General features: G+C 43.2%; 1 protein-coding gene across 1 annotated transcript in view; it reads right to left on the reverse strand.

Moving 5' to 3' along the window:
- Positions 1-12,848: 12,848 nt before the first annotated feature.
- The window catches only part of PRRC1 (proline rich coiled-coil 1), a 28,676-nt gene continuing 22,362 nt past the window's right edge, over positions 12,849-19,162 (reverse strand). Inside the window, exon 9 of the mRNA XM_073676593.1 lies at positions 12,849-18,777. Coding sequence (XP_073532694.1) covers positions 18,568-18,777 — 210 coding nt within the window. The 3' untranslated portion in view covers positions 12,849-18,567. The remainder of the gene's footprint in view (positions 18,778-19,162) is intronic.

A 19,162-nucleotide genomic window follows, 5' to 3' on the forward strand; every position in this document is an offset into this window, starting at 1 on the left:
AGACATGAAACACAGGGTTAATCTTCCAGGAAGTAGGGACATCCAACCTAACAGCAGATGGGTTAACAACCTGAAGCACTTTAAATGGACCCACAAACTTAGGACCCAGTTTTTTAGAGGGAATCCTCAACCGCAGGTTCTTCGAGGACAACCAAACCTTGTCCCCACAGTAAACAAAACCTCCTTACATTTCCTGTCAAAATACTTCTTGGACTTCTTGTTAGCCTTTTGAAGGTTGCAACATACATTAGTCCAAACTCTCTCCAAATCACCGGAAAAATTCTCCTCCTCCGGCACCGCAGACCCCAATTTGGAGAACGAACCAAAAGACGGATGTCTCCCAGCACAACAAAAAAAAGGAGAACACCCAGCACAGGAGGATGTATGATTGTTAAGAGCAAATTCTGAGAGAGGCAGAAACTCAGACCACACCGCCACAAAACAACGCAAAAACTATTCAACATCCTGGTTCTTTCTTTCAGTCTGTCCATTAGACTCAGGATGATAACCAGACGAAAATGACAAATGGACTCCCAACCTGTCACAAAAAGCAAGCCAAAAGCGAGCCACAAACTGAGGTCCTCTATCAGAAACAATATCCGTGGGAACGCCATGGAGCTTGACAATCTCCTTAACAATCGCCTTAGCGAGTGTCTTGGTGCAGGGCAACTTAATGAATGGAACCAAATGACACATCTTACTAAAACGGTCCACGACCACCCAGATGACAGTAAAACCCTCGGACACAGGAAGATCAGTAATAAAATCCATTGTGAGATGCATCCAAGGCGCACTAGGAACCTCCAGAGGGCAAAGCAACCCCGCAGCAGGAGTATGTGAAGCCTTTGACCTAGCACACACAGTACACTGACGCACCCACTTGATGACTTCCTTCTGCCATCCAGGCAGCCAAAAACTGCGACTGATAAGTCTCTTAGTCTCCAAAATTCCTGGATGACCTGCCAACCGAGACTCATGACACTCCACAAACAAATCTCTCCTAAAGGCTCTAGGCACGAACAACCTCCCTTGGGGAGTGTCAGATGGAGCATCATCTTGAGCTTTCAGAATCCCATTCTCCAACACGGAGTCCAATGCCGCCACCACAACTCCTTTCTGTAAAATGCTCTCCTCCTCCTTGGCACCGACCGTAGGAGAGAAGCTGCGAGATAAAGCATCGGCTTTAACATTCTTAGTACCAGGGATATAGGTAACAGAAAAATGAAACCGAGAAAAAAAAAGTGCCCACCAAACTTGACGGCATCCAGATAGATCAAATTCTTATGATCTGTGAAAACCTCAATAGGAAATCTAGCGCCTTCCAAAAAATGACGCCAATGTTCAAACGCGATTTTAATAGACAGCAACTCCCGATTTCCAACATCATAATTCAGTTCGGTTTCCGAAAATTTTTTCGAAAAGAAGGCACAAGGATGTACTCCACCCTTGTTCTCCTGAGACAAAACTGATCCGACCCCCACCGATGACGGATCGACCTCGACCAAAAAAGGCTTGGTCTCATCAGGCTGCATAAGGTTAGGGGCAGTCCTGAACCTCTCTTTGAGATACTCAAATGCTTCAATGGCCTCAGTAGTCCACTGGGCCATATTCGCACCTTTCCTGGTGAGATCGGTTAGAGGCTTAACAATTACAGAAAAATTCTTAATGAATTTCCTGTAATAATTGGCAAAACCCAAAAATCTGTGTATAGATTTCAAACCAATAGGCCTAGGCCATTCCTGCACAGCCTGAACCTTCACAGGGTCCATCTCAAAGCCCTCGCTGGAGACAATGTAGTCCAAAAAACGAATTTTCTGCACAGCGAACTCACATTTCTCCAACTAAGCAAAGAGTGAATTATCACTCAATAACTGCAAATCTTCATGTACACTCTGCCAATGGGACTCTAGATCTGGTGAATAAATCAAAATGTCATCCAAATACACAACCACATTCTTACCAATCAAAGGTCTCAGGATGTCATTAATAAGGTTCTGAAAAAATGCAGGTGCATTGGTAAGACCAAAAAGCATCACCAGATTCTTAAAATGACCTACCGGAGTGTTAAAAGCAGTTTTCCATTCATCATCCTCCTTCACTCGTAACAAATTGTATGCCCCCTGGAGATCAATTTTAGAGAACCACTTGGCCCCCACTAACTGGTTAAACAAGTCAGGAATTAACGGCAATGGTAGGAATTGCGTACGGTAATCTTATTAATTTCACGAAAATCCAGACATGGACGTAAACCCCTGTCCTTTTTTTTAACAAAGAAAAATCCAACTGCCACAGGCGACTTAGAAGGTCTAATGTGACCAGCAGCCAGGCTAGTCTGTATGTATTCCTCCATGGCCTTTCTTTCAGGGATAGTCAGATTAAACAAGTGACTCTTGGGAAGAGTAGCTCCCGGAATAAACTCAATGGCGCAATCATAATCCTTATGAGGAGGTAAAACTTGCGACTCCTCCTCCGAAAAAACCCTCCAAAAATCTTGAATAGGTACAGGTAATTCCTCTTTTTCCACAGCCGCAATGCGACCATTACAACATTTATCATAGCACTTTGGACTCCAAGACTTAATCACATTAGTAGACCAGTCCAGTAAAGGATTGTGCAGTTTTAACCAAGGCTATCCTAGAACAACCGGAGAGGGTAAATTATCTAAAACAACCAAGTCCAAAATTTCTTGGTGAACTCCATTGATAGTGAGGGGAAATGCAACAACCTTGTGAGTAATACATTTCAAGGGAGTGTTATCAATTGCAATCACAGAAATAGGTGATGACAAAGGTTTGGATTTCAATTTAAGGTTTTCCAAAAACCCTTTATCAATCACATTAAGTGTTGAACCACAATCCACAAATACCTGAAATTCAATCAAGTCTTCCTGCAAAGTAGTACTCCCAGAAAGAAATACTCCTGCAGAGCGTAAACGAGCTATACGGGCGTAACTGACCTTTTTTTTTTTCTTTACTTCAACGAAGCTCACAATACTTAATCAAATGGTCAGCTTTACCACAATAAAGACACAATCCCTCGGCGAACCTCCGGTCTCTTTCCTGAGAGGGGAGCGACTTTGCCCCAACCTCCATCGGTTCTCCGCCATCTGAGCAGATTTTCTGGGGACTAGGACCTGACATTACAGGAGTCTTTACCTCATTCACCCTGGACCTCAGTCTCCTGTCCACACGAACAGCTAATTGCATGGCATCCTGCAAAGGCTCAGGTGCAGGGAATGCAATTAGCAGATTCTTAACCCTTTCACTCAGACCAGCAAGAAATAAACATTTCAGCGCAGGATCATTCCATTTAACTTCTGAGGCCCATCTCCTGAAGTGTGTGCAATAATTTTCAACATCACCTGACCCCTGATTCAAACGCCTGAGTTCTGCCTCAGCAGATGAGATTCGATCAGTATCGTCATATAATAGCCCCATAGCAGAAAAAAAATCTTCAACAGACCTTAAACATGGATCATTAGGTTGGAGAGAAAAGGCCCACCCCTGTGGTTCATTGCGCAAAAGTGACATAATAAAACCAATGCGCTGTGATTCATTCCCAGAGGATCTTGGTCTCAAACGAAAATATAACAAACAAGCATTTTTAAAGGAAAAAAAATCTTGCTGTTTACCACAAAAAACATCAGGTAGTCCTACCTTGGGTTCGACAAAATGCGCTCCAGAACAGCTACTCACGTGTTGCTGAAGCTTGGCCACCTCCAGAGACAATCCTTGCAGGCTTTGAGCCAAATCCTGGATGGAACCATACTGATCCCCGAATTTCTTTCCTTTTAGTTTTTTGGCCTGGACTTACTGTTATGATCTGCAACATGAACTAAGGAAAGATAGGGGAAAGCTGTCCCTACAGTAAGACTAAGCTGAATCCCTACGATGTAGCGGGCTGCCTTTTCCTAGCGAACAGACCCGCCTTAGTCCTCGGCTAGTCTGAACGAAGACCTATAGCATAAAGGGAGGGGTCTCTAAAAGAACTAAGGACTGGGACAAAAAATGGGACATCTCCTAAACAGAGAAGTACACTGTGTTCCAAATTATTATGCAAGTAATATTTTCTTAGATTTTCCCAAATTACCTATATGAATTGCAGTCATTGTAATTTTCCAGTCAAATAACTATTAGACTACAATTGAAAGGTTTTTGTACAAACTGCCTATGATAACAGTATATTTTAAAAAAAATAAAACACTCAAACTGCACTCAAAATGCATGTTCCAAATTATTATGCACAGCAGAGTTTTCAACCTTTTCATTTTAACCCCTTAATAACATCTGACGTACTAATACGCGTCTGTGCCCTGGGACTTAAGAGCCAGACCCGTATTAGTACGTCATCGCGATCGCGCGCGCACACAGGCTGTGCGGGCGCGATCGCCGCCGGGTGTCAGCTGATTGTCACAGCTGACACCCGGTACTATGTGCAGGGAGCGGTCCTGCACCGCTCGCAGCACATTAACCCCAGCGATGCTGCGATCGAAGTCGATCGAAGTCGATCGCGGCATTGCGGGGGCAAGGGGAGGTGATCGGAGATACTCACCTCCTCTTCCGGCTTCCAGCGCAGTCTGCAAAGGCTTCCCGAAAAAAAAAAACACTTTTTCATTTTTATGAATCAATTTGTGAAGCACCTGGGGTTCCAAGTGCTCACTATGCATCTAGATAGGTGCCTTGGGGGGTCTAGTTTCCAAAATGGGGTCACTTGTGGGGGAGCTCCAATGTTTGGGCACACAGGGACTCTCCAAATGCAACATGATAATTTGAGTCGACAATTTGTTAGCGGATACCATGTTGCATTTAGAGAGTCCCTGTGTGCCCAAACATTGGAGCTCCCCCACAAGTGACCCCATTTTGGAAACTAGACCCCCCAAGGCACCTATCTAGATGCATAGTGAGCACTTGGAACCCCTAGGTGCTTCACAAATTGATTCGTAAAAATGAAAAAGTGTTTTTTTTTCACTTTTTCATTATTACGAATCAATTTGTGAAGCACCTGGGGGTTCCAAGTGCTCACTATGCATCTAGAAAGGTGCCTTGGGGGGTCTAGTTTCCAAAATGGGGTCACTTGTGGGGGAGCTCCAAAGTTTGGGCACAGAGGGGCTCTCCAAACGCAATGTGGTGTCCGCTAACAATTTGAGCCGATTTTCCATTCAATTTGTTAGCGGATACCATGTTGCATTTAGAGAGTCCCTGTGTGCCCAAACATTGGAGCTCCCCCACAAGTGACCCCATTTTGGAAACTAGACCCCCCAAGGCACCTATCTAGATGCATAGTGAGCAGTTGGAACCCCCAGGTGCTTCACAAATTGATTCGTAACAATGAAAAAGTGTTTTTTTTTCACTTTTTCATTTTTACAAATCAATTTGTGAAGCACCTGGGGGTTGCAACTGCTCACTATGCATCTAGATAGGTGCCATGGGGGGTCTAGTTTCCAAAATGGGGTCACTTGTGGGGGAGCTCCAATGTTTGGGCACATAGGGGCTCTCTAAACGCAACATGGTGTCCGCTAATTATTCAAGCAAATTTTACAATCAAAAAGTCAAATGGCGCTCCTTCCCTTCCGAGCCCTACAGTGCACCCAAACAGTGTTTTTTCCCCAAATATTGGGTATCTGCGTGCCCAGGGGAAATTGCACAACAAATTTTGCGGTCCATTTTTTCTTGTTATCCCTGTGAAAATAAAAAAAATTGGGTCTAAAGTAACATTTTTGTGAAAAAAGTTAAATGTTCATTTTTTTCTTCCACATTCAAAAAAATCCTATGAAGCACCTGAAGGGTTAATAAAGTTCTTGAATGTGGTTTTGAGCACCTTGAGGGGTGCAGTTTTTAGAATGGTGTCACTTTTGGGTATTTTCTGTCATAAAGACCTCTCAAAGTGACTTCAAATGTGATGTGGTCCCTAAAAAAATGGTTTTGTAAATTTTGTTGGAAAAATGAGAAATCGCTGGTCAACTTTTAACCCTTATAGCTCCCTAACAAAAAAAAATTTTGGTTCCAAAATTGTGCTGATGTAAAGTAGACATGTGGGAAATGTTATTTATTAACTCTTTTGTGTGACATATCGCTCTGATTTCAGGGCTTAAAAATTCAAATTTTGAAAATTGCAAAATTTTCAAAATTTTCGACAAATTTCCGTTTTTTTCACAAATAAACGCAAGTGATATCGAAGAAATTTTTCCACAATCATGAAGTACAATATGTCACGAAAAAACAATCTCAGAATCAGAGAGATCCGTTGAAGCGTTCCAGAGTAATTACCTCATAAAGTGACAGTGGTCAGAATTGTAAAAATTGGCCCGGTCATTAACGTGCAAACCACCCGCGGGGCTTAAGGGGTTAATAAAGAACACAAAAATGGTCATTTTTGAAATTATAAGCATTAGCAGGTTATTACAAACTGAAATCAAACAGTTTTCAAATCAAAACTTTATTCTAGGTGATGTTACATTTGCACATAGGACCCCTTGTTCGAAAGGAGCTTCTGAACTCTCTCGTCCATTGAATTTGTCAGGTTTTGGATAGTTTCTGCTGCAATTGTTTTGCATGAGGACAGAATACCCTCCCAGAGCTGTTGCTTAGATGTGAACTGCCTCCCGCCATCATAGACACTCCTTTTGATGATGCTCCAGAGGTTCTCAATGGGGTTGAGGTCAGGGGAGCATGGGGGGCACACAATAAGTTTGTCCCCTTTTATGCCCATAGCAGCCAGAGATGCTGATGTGTTATGTGCAGCATGAGACGGTGCAATATCATGCATGAAAATGATCTTGCTGCGGAATGCACGGTTCTTCTGGTTGAACCATGGAAGGAAGTGCTGTTTGAGAAACTCAACATACATTATGGAGTTCATCTTTACCCCTTCAGGGATCCTAAAGGGGCCGACAATCTCTCTCCCCATGATTCCAGCCCAAAACATTACTCCACCTCCTCCTTGTTGGCGCCGTAGCCGTGTTTGCATGGGATGTCCATCAACCAGCCATCCTCCACTCCATCCATCTGGACCATCAAGCGTTGCACGGCCCTCATCGGTGAACAAAACAGTTTTGAAGTCAGTCTTCATGTATTGTTTGGCCCACTGGAGCCGTTTCTGCTTGTGTGCAGTGGGTAGAGGAGGTTGACAGGATGGCTTACGCACAGCTGCAAACTTCTGAAGGACCCTGCATCTTGTTGTTCGGGGGACTTTGGAGGCACCAGCAGCTTCAAAACTTGTCTGCTGCTATGACAAGGCTTTTTTTGCCGCTGCTCTTTTAACCTGACGTAATTGCCTGTAGGAAAGAGTCCTCAATTTTCCCTTATCAGCACGCACATGTGTGTACTGTGAATCAGCTACATACTTCTTGATTGTGCGATGATCACGATGAAGTGTCTTGGCAATGTTGATTGTAGTCATGCCTTGACCTAAACACTCCACAATTTGTTGCTTCTCAGCAGCCGACACATCCTTTTTCTTTCCCATTTTGGCAGAAAATGTAGGCTGCTTAATAATGTGGGACAGCCTTCTTAAGTAGTCTTGCCTTTCATTGGACACACCTGCCAAACTAATTAGCACAGGTGTCTGCAATTGCTTACAGTGATATAAAGAGCCCTGACACACATCACCATCAATGAGTTTAACTGACAAACAAACAAATTCTTACCTTATCACTCCGAAACACTTTTTGCATAATAATTTGGAACACAGTGTAGTTGCAGAACACAAAAAGACAAACTGAAAAAAAGGTACTAAAGGTCCCAGAAGGACCAAGCGAACTGACAGAGAAAGGCACAGAAGCACCTGGCTAGAGAAACAGTCATACACTGAAGTCTATCACAGCCAGAAGGGCGGAGCTGGAATATAAAGGCAGATGGTCATGTGACCGCAAAACACAAGATGGAAAAAACAAACAGGAGGGTTCTAACATGAATGCATTATCCTGGTATTATGACATCACAGTATGCATTATTCTAGTTCTGTGACATCACTATATGCATCATCCTTGTAGTATGACATCACAATATGCATTATCCTTGTTCTGTGACATCACTGTGTGCATTATCCTTGTAGTATGACATCACAGCATGCGGTATCCTGGGAATATGACATCACAGTATGCATTATTCTAGTCCTGTGACATCACTATATGCATTATCCTTGTAGTATGACATCATAATATGCATTATCCTTGTTCTGTGACATCACTGTGTGCATTATTCTTGTCCTGTGACATCACAGCATGCGGTATCCTGGTAACATGACATCACAGTATGCATTATTCTTGTCCTGTGACATCACAGTATGCATTATCCTTGTTCTGTGACATCATTGTGTGCATTATCCTTGTAGTATGACATCACAGTACGCATTAACCTTTTTCCGTGTTATCACAGTGCATGATTCCTGTGTACTGAATTCACTGTGTTGCTTCCTTTTACTGTGACATCATTGAGTAAGGGGGTTTTTTTTTAAGCTAATAGTGCAGAAAACTATTGAACAGTACCAAAATAATCTAAAAGTTTTTCATCTTTTGAATCAGCAGCTATTTTTTTTTGTAGTAGCCATAAGCGGCACCATTCCAAGCTTTCACATGTACAGTACTTACAAGTAAGCTAGCCACTATCTCCTAATTTACAATATATAATTAAAAAAAAAAAATCTTTAATAGAAAGGTTTTAAAAAATCAAGTTCTTATTTAAATACAGTTCACCTATACTATAATTACATCTTTATTATAAACTAGCTGAACCCGTTGCTGTGGCTCAGTCTGGTTAAATGGAAAAGAAAGAAAAGAGAAAGCGCACATTTCCAAAATATTTAATTTCACAATGCTTATGGGTATACAATATTGTTTGTTGTTCTATTGTCTGTTTAGATATAGAGATTGTCTGGTTTGCCGACTCTGGAACACGCAACATATAATTGTCCATGTGAGCAGCAATCCGTGTCTAGATTTAAACCGCACAATTGTAAAGATTGGCCCTGAGCTTTGTTGATGGTGATTGCAAACGCCAATCGAATTGGGAATTGCAATTTCTTAAATTGAAATGGCATATCCTTTGGAATCATAGGCATGCGAGGAATGAGGACATCTTCACCTTTGAAAGGTCCTGTCAAGATTGTTGTTTCAATGATGCTGCTCATTAATTGTTGCCTGTACCCTGCGACCCCTGCAGGCCTGTAGTCTGCACAGGTCACTGAAGAGGTCGGTACCGCCTGTTTGGTGGCACAATGGAGCCGGTCATGTCAGGGATTGCTAGTTATGCAATTCCCTAGTACAGAGGGAATGTGACAGGAAGGGGCGCAGAGATGAAGGCAGGTGGCAGAAGAGGAGGGGTTGATCCGCTTGACATGTTCAGGACCGGTACCGGCCAGATCACAGCGCCGCTCCCACCGGTGGCGCAGTGGGAGTTGCACTCGCTGACTATCCAGCCACTGCAGCGAGGCTCGGGCACAGCATAGCGCCCAGAGCGGAGGTCGCGGCCTGCGCCTCTCCGTGCAGCCTCCCTCTCTCCTTCCCTCACTCCCCCGCTTGTTGTTGCGCAGTCGGAAATAAGACTCACCTGCCGGAGAAAAAGAAGCCACAGCAGCAGCGGTGCAGGAGAGCAGGGGCGGATGGTGATGAGCAGCAGCATCTTTCAGCCTCGAACAAACAGCCTCATAATTCCCCTTCCCTCCAACCACCACGGGGGACACGAAAGGAGCAGAGCACAGGCAGCGGCTGGGGCGAATGAAGGAGAGGGAGAAGGGTTTATCCTGACTTCCTAGGCTGTGGGTGGGGTTTCATCGCACGTCACGGCCCAGCATCTCGTGGGTTTGCGGCGCTCTGTTAACGAAAGTAGTGCAGGAGAGAGCGTGGCCGATGCTGGGCTGTGACGTGCGGTGAAACTCCCTCCATAGCCCAGTCACTCAGGAAGACTGGTTCCCGCCTCGGTGATGCTGGGTTAGCTTCCAATTCCTGAAGTTGATGTGACATCACCGGACATCAGAGGCAGCTGCAGCCGGGGGTCAAGTGATGGGGATGAGCAGACAGCCATAGCGCCGCTCACAGGCACATTTGGAAACACAAGGTATTTGAAGAAAGCTTATTTCCAAGGTTTAAATCGATCTGCCCACTACCCATTATAGTGGATAACCTCTTTAATAGCCGGCTTACACAGGCTAACAAACGTTCTAAGCACACAGAACTATCGTTAATACAACATAATCAGCTGATCGAAATGGGCTTTTAAGTTATTTTACTTTTCCCACTGTACTAGGATTTGCCATAATCTGATTAGCAAGGGTCTAAAAGCTATAATATCCAATTGATCACTAGAATGGAGGGACCTCAGTGCTACTAAAGGACAGCGGACGCCATATTTGCACTGATGCTGCGCAATATTACGCCAATCAACAACTTATGCAATTTCCTTTAGTATAGGAAGATATGTAATTAGGCAGGCGGTTTCACACGTCATTATGAGTTAAAAATGGTCCTCGTTTTTTTCACTGTGCTGGATCCGTGTTCGTTCCATAGGACAGTTATTACAGGCCTTGTTGCATCCATTTTACACAATAAACTACGGAAAGCTCACGGATGACATCCATGTGGTGATTTTTTATTTCATGGGGACATTTACTTGCATTGGTAAGATTGATCTGCAAAGTGGACCAAAATAGGACATATCTCAGTTTAAACAAAAAGGACATGTGAAAAGGCACATTGAGTGTAAAGATAACAGATAGCACACATACCAAAAAACTGATGTGTGAATAAGCCCTTACAATGTTCTCCTCTTTTTGTTGCTATAGAGTTATAGATTGTATTTAAAGGGTAACCATAAGACGCACCTAGGTTTTAGAGGAGGTAAATAGAAAAAAAATGTAAGCAAAAAATGTGGTCATGATGCACTGTTAAGGGGGAGGGGGTCTGCTGCTGACACTGTTATAGGGGTAATGTCCCCCAATTCTGTTAATATCCCCCATCCTGGTATATATGCCCCCCCTTCCTATTACATGTGGCCCTCATTCCCATCCTGGTATGCATGGCACCCCTCATCCCCATCCTGGTATGCATGGCACCCCTCATCCCTGTCCTGGTATGCATGGCACCCCTCATCCTTATCCTGGCATGCATGGCACCCCTCATCCCCATCACGCTGCACATAAAAAAAAAATATAAAACATTTCTACTCGCCTTTCTTCCCTCTGCTCCAGCGCTGAGTCCTGCTCTGCTGCCAGCACTGATTTCACCATGTGAGCCGCCATGACGTCACTGCCATGCGCCCTCGCAAGGTGAGATGAGCAGTGAATATTCATTTTCTTTAGCAAAGGGGACAGTGTAGGCTGCAGCAGGCGGCTCCTGCCTCCTGTGCCCCGCTACCTCCACACACCCCACCAGCCACAGTATATATATGTACTGTCAGAAAAATATTAAGAATTTCTCCCCCTGAAGCCCCGCTCAACCCTGTCCTATAGTATTTGTCACAAGACAAGAGCTGACAATCGATCATCTGTATGCAAATTATCACCCACAGCAGAAGTGACTTGTAAACAAATGCTGGCACAGAAGGTGCTACAAACCCAATCAGCATACGAGTGTATTTCCCCCTGGCAGAAACCAGGGATAATTAGACACAGGCTTGCGAGAAATTTACATATAGCTGAGGACAACGCAGCTCATTAAATTCAAAACACAGTCACAAGTCCCAGCTGCAAATCTCCAGACTTTTGGGCACGGACATGAAATATTGAATACCGAGTTCCATAATTCTGATACTAATGGGACTCATATTCTGATTGGCGGGGTCAGCTAGGGAACAATATGGATATTTTCCCGTCGCTTTAAGCCCCTCCGAGGGGCTGTGGCGCAAAAGTAACCAAATAGCAGACTGCAACTGAGTCATGTGTGTTCTCTACCAGAAGGTAAATTCATAACGGAAAAGATGGTATCACTTTCAGGCCTCTATGCCCAACCAACGATGAGTTATCACAAAAAACAGATATATTGCTAAAAATATGAAGGCTGGAGACCAGCTCATGTGATGTCAGCACAGGGGGTGTGTGGGCAGATCTCCCATTAGGCATAAAAGAATCCACTGAGGTTGAAGTAGTATTCATTGCCGGGAGTATATTTATTATAGCAAAGGATCCTGCTCGATAACAGTCTAATCAAGCAGTGTGTCTCCCCTCCACCTATATTAAATCGTCTTAGTGATCTTATAGTAAGTTTCTGCTTTAATCCTTATTATTTTGTGTAACTGCATATGTATTGTATTGTCCCCTTTTGTAAAATCTTTGTATATTTTTTTAAACACTGCCTCCCTTTTGGATTAAATATAACAGTCCTGTTTTTTTTGCTCTGTAATCGTTCCCTCCCCCGAAGCCATACGCTACCGGAATGCAGGCATCCGGCCAGGCCTGTATTATATTTCAAACTCGGCAGGTGGTGGCTATCGTGAAGCTGGCAGTAACCGTACGGGGCGTACACATATTCCATGCATTGGAATATGGAGGTGTGACGCCATACACTTTCTGCTCGCTTGCCGATAGCTCCCTAGTAAGTAGTCGGGTTCGTGTGCTCGCGAATCCCTGACAAAATCCAGACAGAGTAACGGCAACGGTGAGATATTGTGTGCTCTCCCCGGTGTCGTCTCTGTGAAACTCAGACATATACATACACCACATTCGGACTATAAGACACACCACCTACTTTCCTCCAAAATTTTGGAGGAAAAAAGTATGTCTTATAGTCCGAAAAATACGGTATATGCTAAGCATTTTTACAGGGCATTGGTAAAATATTTAGAAATGTAAGAACATGTGGTAGCCATGGAAATTTTCTTTTGACATTTGAGAAGCAAAGAAGGAACTGGAAACAAATCTAACTGTAAAAAGGTTTATTTCATGAATACATATAAGTCACTAGCAGCAAGTATATTAGTTTACTGCCTTCAAACGGAGTAGGAAAAAAAAAATTCTAAAGTCAGTTTTAGGCATCTAGATTAAGCTTGTGTATAAGACTAAAAGCAATATATTCAACGCACAGTCATTTGAGCGTCTGCATCAAAAACTCTGATTATTATCTTTCCTTGATCAAATGGGAAAAAAAATATCTCACTTTACAATATAAAAATTGGACATATAATTAATAAAATCAGGACTGATAAATAATTATTATAGACGTTATAACTACATAATTAGCATGTAAAAATGTGGTTTTAAAAGGCAAAATCCACTTGAGTATAGAAAAGTTAACCCATCTGCTAAGAGGATCTTAGCAAGCAATTACCTTAATACAGTCATATAAAATATTAGGAAGTAATGCGATTTAGAAATCCTGTGGGTATCACAAATTAAAATTCTCCTGGTTGTAATAAATCTACAAAGCCGCAAGGAAAAGCAACCTTATAAAAGGTTATAAAAACTTGCATAATAATGACTGCTCAGTTTCACCAACTACGCCGGGGCTACAGGGAATAACCTGCCCAATCATTCCTGCAATGACTATGAAGTCGAAGTGAACTTACTCTTCCGCTCGGATACATATTTTTCTGTTGCTTTTCACAATAGGAAGTAAACTGGTTAAGGATCAAAATCACTGATTAAAGAAAAAGTAAAAGCGAAGAATGTAAAAGTCTTTGCGACTTTTCAGTGTTTCACGTGAATTCTCTGCCGAAAAACACTGATGAATCAACCTCTTTGTGATTTGTTTCTCTCAAGGACAGTACGATGCAACATTGCTGCTATCATTTGTAATATAGGACTTGCACACTACTTATCAAGTGCATACTAAAATTGGTTCCAGAAATCTTTTAATATTTTCTACTAGTAATATTTAAAATGATATTTTCAAGGCAGGATGACGAGCAGTTTTTTCACTTCTGGAGGTAACGTTTTACTTGACGGGTATCTTTATTTCAGAAACTGCAATACCGGACACAGTTCAGTTACCAAAACTATGTAGATACAACCTTCAAACAATAAAGAAGTTCCATAATTGCACATATGTACACAGCAATTTAGGCAATAGTAAAAGGTTCTTCTAGGCTGGCCATAGAGATCAGCCTCTAACCGTACCAAAGTTCTGTGAGGCTGCTGGTCACTACAGGGATTATGCCACAACAATCCTGAGGATAGGTGGTAGATGTTCATCAGTGGTGATCTAACTGATTACTAAACTAGAGGTTCTCAAACACCCATTTTGGAGGAGTTAGAAAGGAGCGGTGGTAATACATGTACCCTACTATTCTATTCAAGGTCTACTGTACAGAAGAAAAGCCGAGCGCTCATCTCTGTCAATCCCATAGACTTTGAATAAAGCGATGGATTGTGCATCCATGACCCCTGCTTTATTCAAACTCCTCTGCAACATCGGGCTCAGGAAACACATTCTCTTTATTCACTGGAGGTCCCAGTTATCGGTCCCAGAAATGCAATGGGGTTTTCAGGGAATACATCTTTATATCTAGTGGCTTGCGCTGGGTTTAGACAATCAGATCATCTGTCCCCAGTTTGAGCCACACTTCTTCAATGATGCTCCTTTTTTGGCAACAGGATCGAGTGGTGACATTGTGCTTACAGCGCACATCACCACTCCAGCCAATTACTGGCTCAATGGTGATGACAATTTAGACAGCCTCTGAGCCCAGTGATTAGCTGCAGTGGTCACGTGCGTTGTAGTTGTTACATCACCACTGCAACCCATCAACAAAGGCCAGATCAGCATTGTTGCTGGAACGAATTCAGGGTGACTAACAACTCAAGTTTATTTTTCTTTATCCAGCTCAAGCCAATAAGAATAAAAAAAAAATAATAGATAATAGTGGATAACCCCACTACAACTGCAACCGTAAAAATCATAAAGTAAAAAATATGCCTGTACCCTTGTAAATAATCTAAATATAACAGATTACGCCCCATGATTGTAAAAAAAAATAAAAAAAATATAGGTTTCAAAATTTTAAAAGGATTTTTCACTATTGCATCATAATCTGTATTATTAAACTAAATTAAATGCCCAGTTACCTATTATAATGTCTCCTGTAACTACAGAAATCAGAGCAAGGACATATTCAACCCATCAGTTTTTCTCATCCATTTTAAAAATAGACAGCACAGAGTTTAATAGAACCAAATGTAAATCCATTTTTTTAATAGATCTGTGTGTCCGTTTCATTTACTAAGTTCTACACTCATCTGTTTCTGCGAATCAAAATAGGGCAGTTTACCCTAAGTTTTTAAAGATGGAAAAAAAAAACAGAAGCAAAATTAATACCACACAGGAGAAAAACAAAAAAAACCTCTGATGTGTAGCTGTGCCCTTAAAGTTTGGAGCTAGTTGAGAAATCTGCAGAATGCTCCATGTTTCCACAGATTTTTCTTCTGCTATAAGTAGGTGAAGTTTTCAAAACCCCAGCCAGCGATACTGTAATATATACTGTACAGTAATATACCACAGACTGGCAGCACAGAATCCACACCACAAGTCTGCGGCAAAACCTGTCTGAACGCACCCTTAGAAAATTATTATTATGAGCTAGTGCCTACATTCGAGTACATTCATATATGGTGATAATAATGATGTACAAAGCCACAACATTACTGCACAGAAAAAAAAACTCCCATAGAAGAGAATGGGAGTTATGGAAGCAATCTAGAAGTTGTAGTAACTCCCTTTAACCTTGCGGAAGAATACATGTTCATCTCCACTGACCCACTTGAGACTTTTGCAGAACAAATTGTGAGACCATATGATGCCAATTGGTGATCATAAAAGCAGAATACAGACTACTGTAAAGTCCCCCAGTATTTTACTGACATGTAAGGGACCCAAAGGAGATATTCTAAGGAATTGTCTATGAAATGACTATAAAGAAAAGCTTTGAATTACTCACACCGCAAGGAAGGTGCGATATATCCGTTTAATTGTGGATTACTTGGAGGTTACACACAAGACCCCGTATCTGACTGGTTAACACACGACTTGCTGCATGCAGTCTGAGCCTTGGCCTGAATGGTTACAGGCATGCACTGACATCTTCCATCTGAAGCAAAGACATAAGCATATACGTAGCATCATACTGAATGTACATTCGGATAAAAAGGGAAAGTGGGTTTGGTTTTGGTTACATGTGTTGTGAAGGTTCAGTCCAAAGATCATATGCTTGTTTGACATCACTGCAATCCCTCAGGACCGAAAAGGAACAATGAACAGTATGAATTAGTTGAAAAAGTGTGGTCTCCAGGGTAGACACGCCCGTGGTCTCCAGGGTAGACACGCCCGTGGTCTCCAGGGTAGACACGCCCCTGGTCTCCAGGGTAGACACGCCCCTGGTCTCCAGGGTAGACACGCCCCTGGTCTCCAGGGTAGACACGCCCCGTGGTCTCCAGGGTAGACACGCCCCGTGGTCTCCAGGGTAGACACGCCCCGTGGTCTCCAGGGTAGACACGCCCCGTGGTCTCCAGGGTAGACACGCCCCGTGGTCTCCAGGGTAGACACGCCCCGTGGTCTCCAGGGTAGACACGCCCCGTGGTCTCCAGGGTAGACACGCCCCGTGGTCTCCAGGGTAGACACGCCCCGTGGTCTCCAGGGTAGACACGCCCCGTGGTCTCCAGGGTAGACACGCCCCGTGGTCTCCAGGGTAGACACGCCCCGTGGTCTCCAGGGTAGACACGCCCCGTGGTCTCCAGGGTAGACACGCCCCGTGGTCTCCAGGGTAGACACGCCCCGTGGTCTCCAGGGTAGACACGCCCCGTGGTCTCCAGGGTAGACACGCCCCGTGGTCTCCAGGGTAGACACGCCCCGTGGTCTCCAGGGTAGACACGCCCCGTGGTCTCCAGGGTAGACACGCCCCGTGGTCTCCAGGGTAGACACGCCCCGTGGTCTCCAGGGTAGACACGCCCCGTGGTCTCCAGGGTAGACACGCCCCGTGGTCTCCAGGGTAGACACGCCCCGTGGTCTCCAGGGTAGACACGCCCCGTGGTCTCCAGGGTAGACACGCCCCTGGTCTCCAGGGTAGACACGCCCGTGGTCTCCAGGGTAGACACGCCCGTGGTCTCCAGGGTAGACACGCCCGTGGTCTCCAGTCTGTGGTCTGGGTGTGGTGCACGGAGCAGCCACTGGTCTGCCTTACAGGTCAAATAGCTCTCAATGGTCCAAAACGGGATCTTCTCAAGCACCAAAGGAAAGTAGTTAAAACTAGGCCTTTAATCATACAGCATAAAAATTGGGAGAATGTGCACATATATTAAAAAAGAAAATCCATAATGCTTACGCATTTCGGGTGAAAAAAACTTAATCCTAGCTACTTTTAACTACTTTCCTTTGAGTGTTGGGAGAAAATCCCCCTTTGGACCATTGAAAGTATGAATTAGTCCCTGAGGATCAAAATAAAGACAAACTGTCCTAAATATCATTGGACACTATTAGCAACAACAGGTGATCAGATTAGAAATGGACATGTCCACTAACTGAAGTCTCAAGGGTGACAGGCCCGGCTTCCACAGCTACCTTGATATGGTTATTGTCATTATAAGGATATGGACACCTTCAGGGTTAATATTTTGATGTTACTTAAATACATGCATTTACTTGAAATGTTGAACTGTTAAGCTGCTAAAGCCCCAGGGTCGCACTATACACAGCTGTTTACATAATGAGTTAAATATGTATCCATCAGTGAGCTTATTTTGACCGCAGAATGAGCTCACGCTTTAGCTGAATTCAGAAGTTTGTATTTCACGGGCTGAGTTTGGATCGGGATTGTGGCCCTCCAGACCTAAACTCAAAAGCCTCATATATGCTTATGAAACTCATCAGTTTGTGTCAGGAGACCTGTGGTCATCTCAGACATTATGGTCCGAATTAGGACAGTGAAAGACGGAAGTCTGAATTCAGCCTTTGTTCTCCTGAACTCATTTATTACCACAAGTTTAGCAGCTCTCATGATGAGCTCACTGATGGATTGACCGTTAACTCAGCAGACAGCTATGTGATGTGCAACACATGCTTTAGGAGTCGAAACAGTACAATTGCATGATTTATTTTGTTTCCAAAAATTGGTTGCATTTAAATTAAAAAAAAAAGTTCACCTGAAGGTGTCTATATTATATACTGCAATATCAACCAAATAGTAATTAGGAAAAGGCCAATTAAGGTGCAATCACATCCAATACATATTCCTGGCTATAAGATCTGCACATATGGACATGAACAGACACACATTGTATATTATACACACTGAAGCCTGGCGAGTTATTTATATGGAATATAAACATGTGATTAATGACACATTACTGAAGGTTGTACAGGCCGTATATAATGTATACTCCTCTGCTACCACCATTATCTCTACAACAGCGGAGCACAGATATCGCGAGTGGAGGAAGGGATGGGGACATTACATTTCCCAACGTTTAGCAATGTATTCAACAAATGTAACCCCTCGATTGTACAAAAGATTCGATTTCTCGGTAGAAGAGAATTGTGCAGCTTTTTATATTTCCCTTAAACAATAGAGAGCTACTGTTCCAAGTCGTTTGGTCTAAATTTTAGATCTAAAAAAAAAAAACACAATTATATAAAAGATGTCAGATTTGTTTTCAAAGAATTCTTGGTGGGAGACGCTGCTTGTACATTCCTGCAAGAGCTTTGGCCGCACTGTAAATCATCTGCCTACGGGACATGCCTGTGAATGCCACGTGCCAATCAGTCCTGCTGACATGGGGTATACTTCTCTCCAGCACTTCGCCCACTGTCACCGACAGGCCAGACCACCGGAGGTTGTAGTCTTGTGGGGTGAGATTCTGGGCCTATATAGTGGGAGGAAGAAGAGTAAAAAATGTTATATTATCATCGTGTTCATACCTTAGAAAAAAGCAAGACATCAATACAAATAACTCCATAACGTCATATTTTGGGACAGTAGGAGTATCAGACACTGGAAAAGGCGGCGATGGGTATTTAAATACATCCACACTATACCACATGCGTACTGATAAGGGAATAACATTATTGCTGCAAGTGCTACTTCCAGTTTGTATGGCGAAATCTGGTGACCAAACTGCTTTAAAAGGGAATTTGTCGCCGGGTTTTGAAAATAATACACACAGACACACACATCTATATATACTGTATAATCGTCTTATCCCTTCTGTTTGTCTGTCTTTCTATCTGTCCAGGAAATCCTGCGTCGCT

The sequence above is a fragment of the Phyllobates terribilis genome, unplaced genomic scaffold (assembly GCF_046119375.1).
Source record: "Phyllobates terribilis strain yellow unplaced genomic scaffold, ASM4611937v1 Scaffold_1__5_contigs__length_1240528914, whole genome shotgun sequence".
In the NCBI taxonomy this organism is placed as follows: domain Eukaryota; kingdom Metazoa; phylum Chordata; class Amphibia; order Anura; family Dendrobatidae; genus Phyllobates; species Phyllobates terribilis.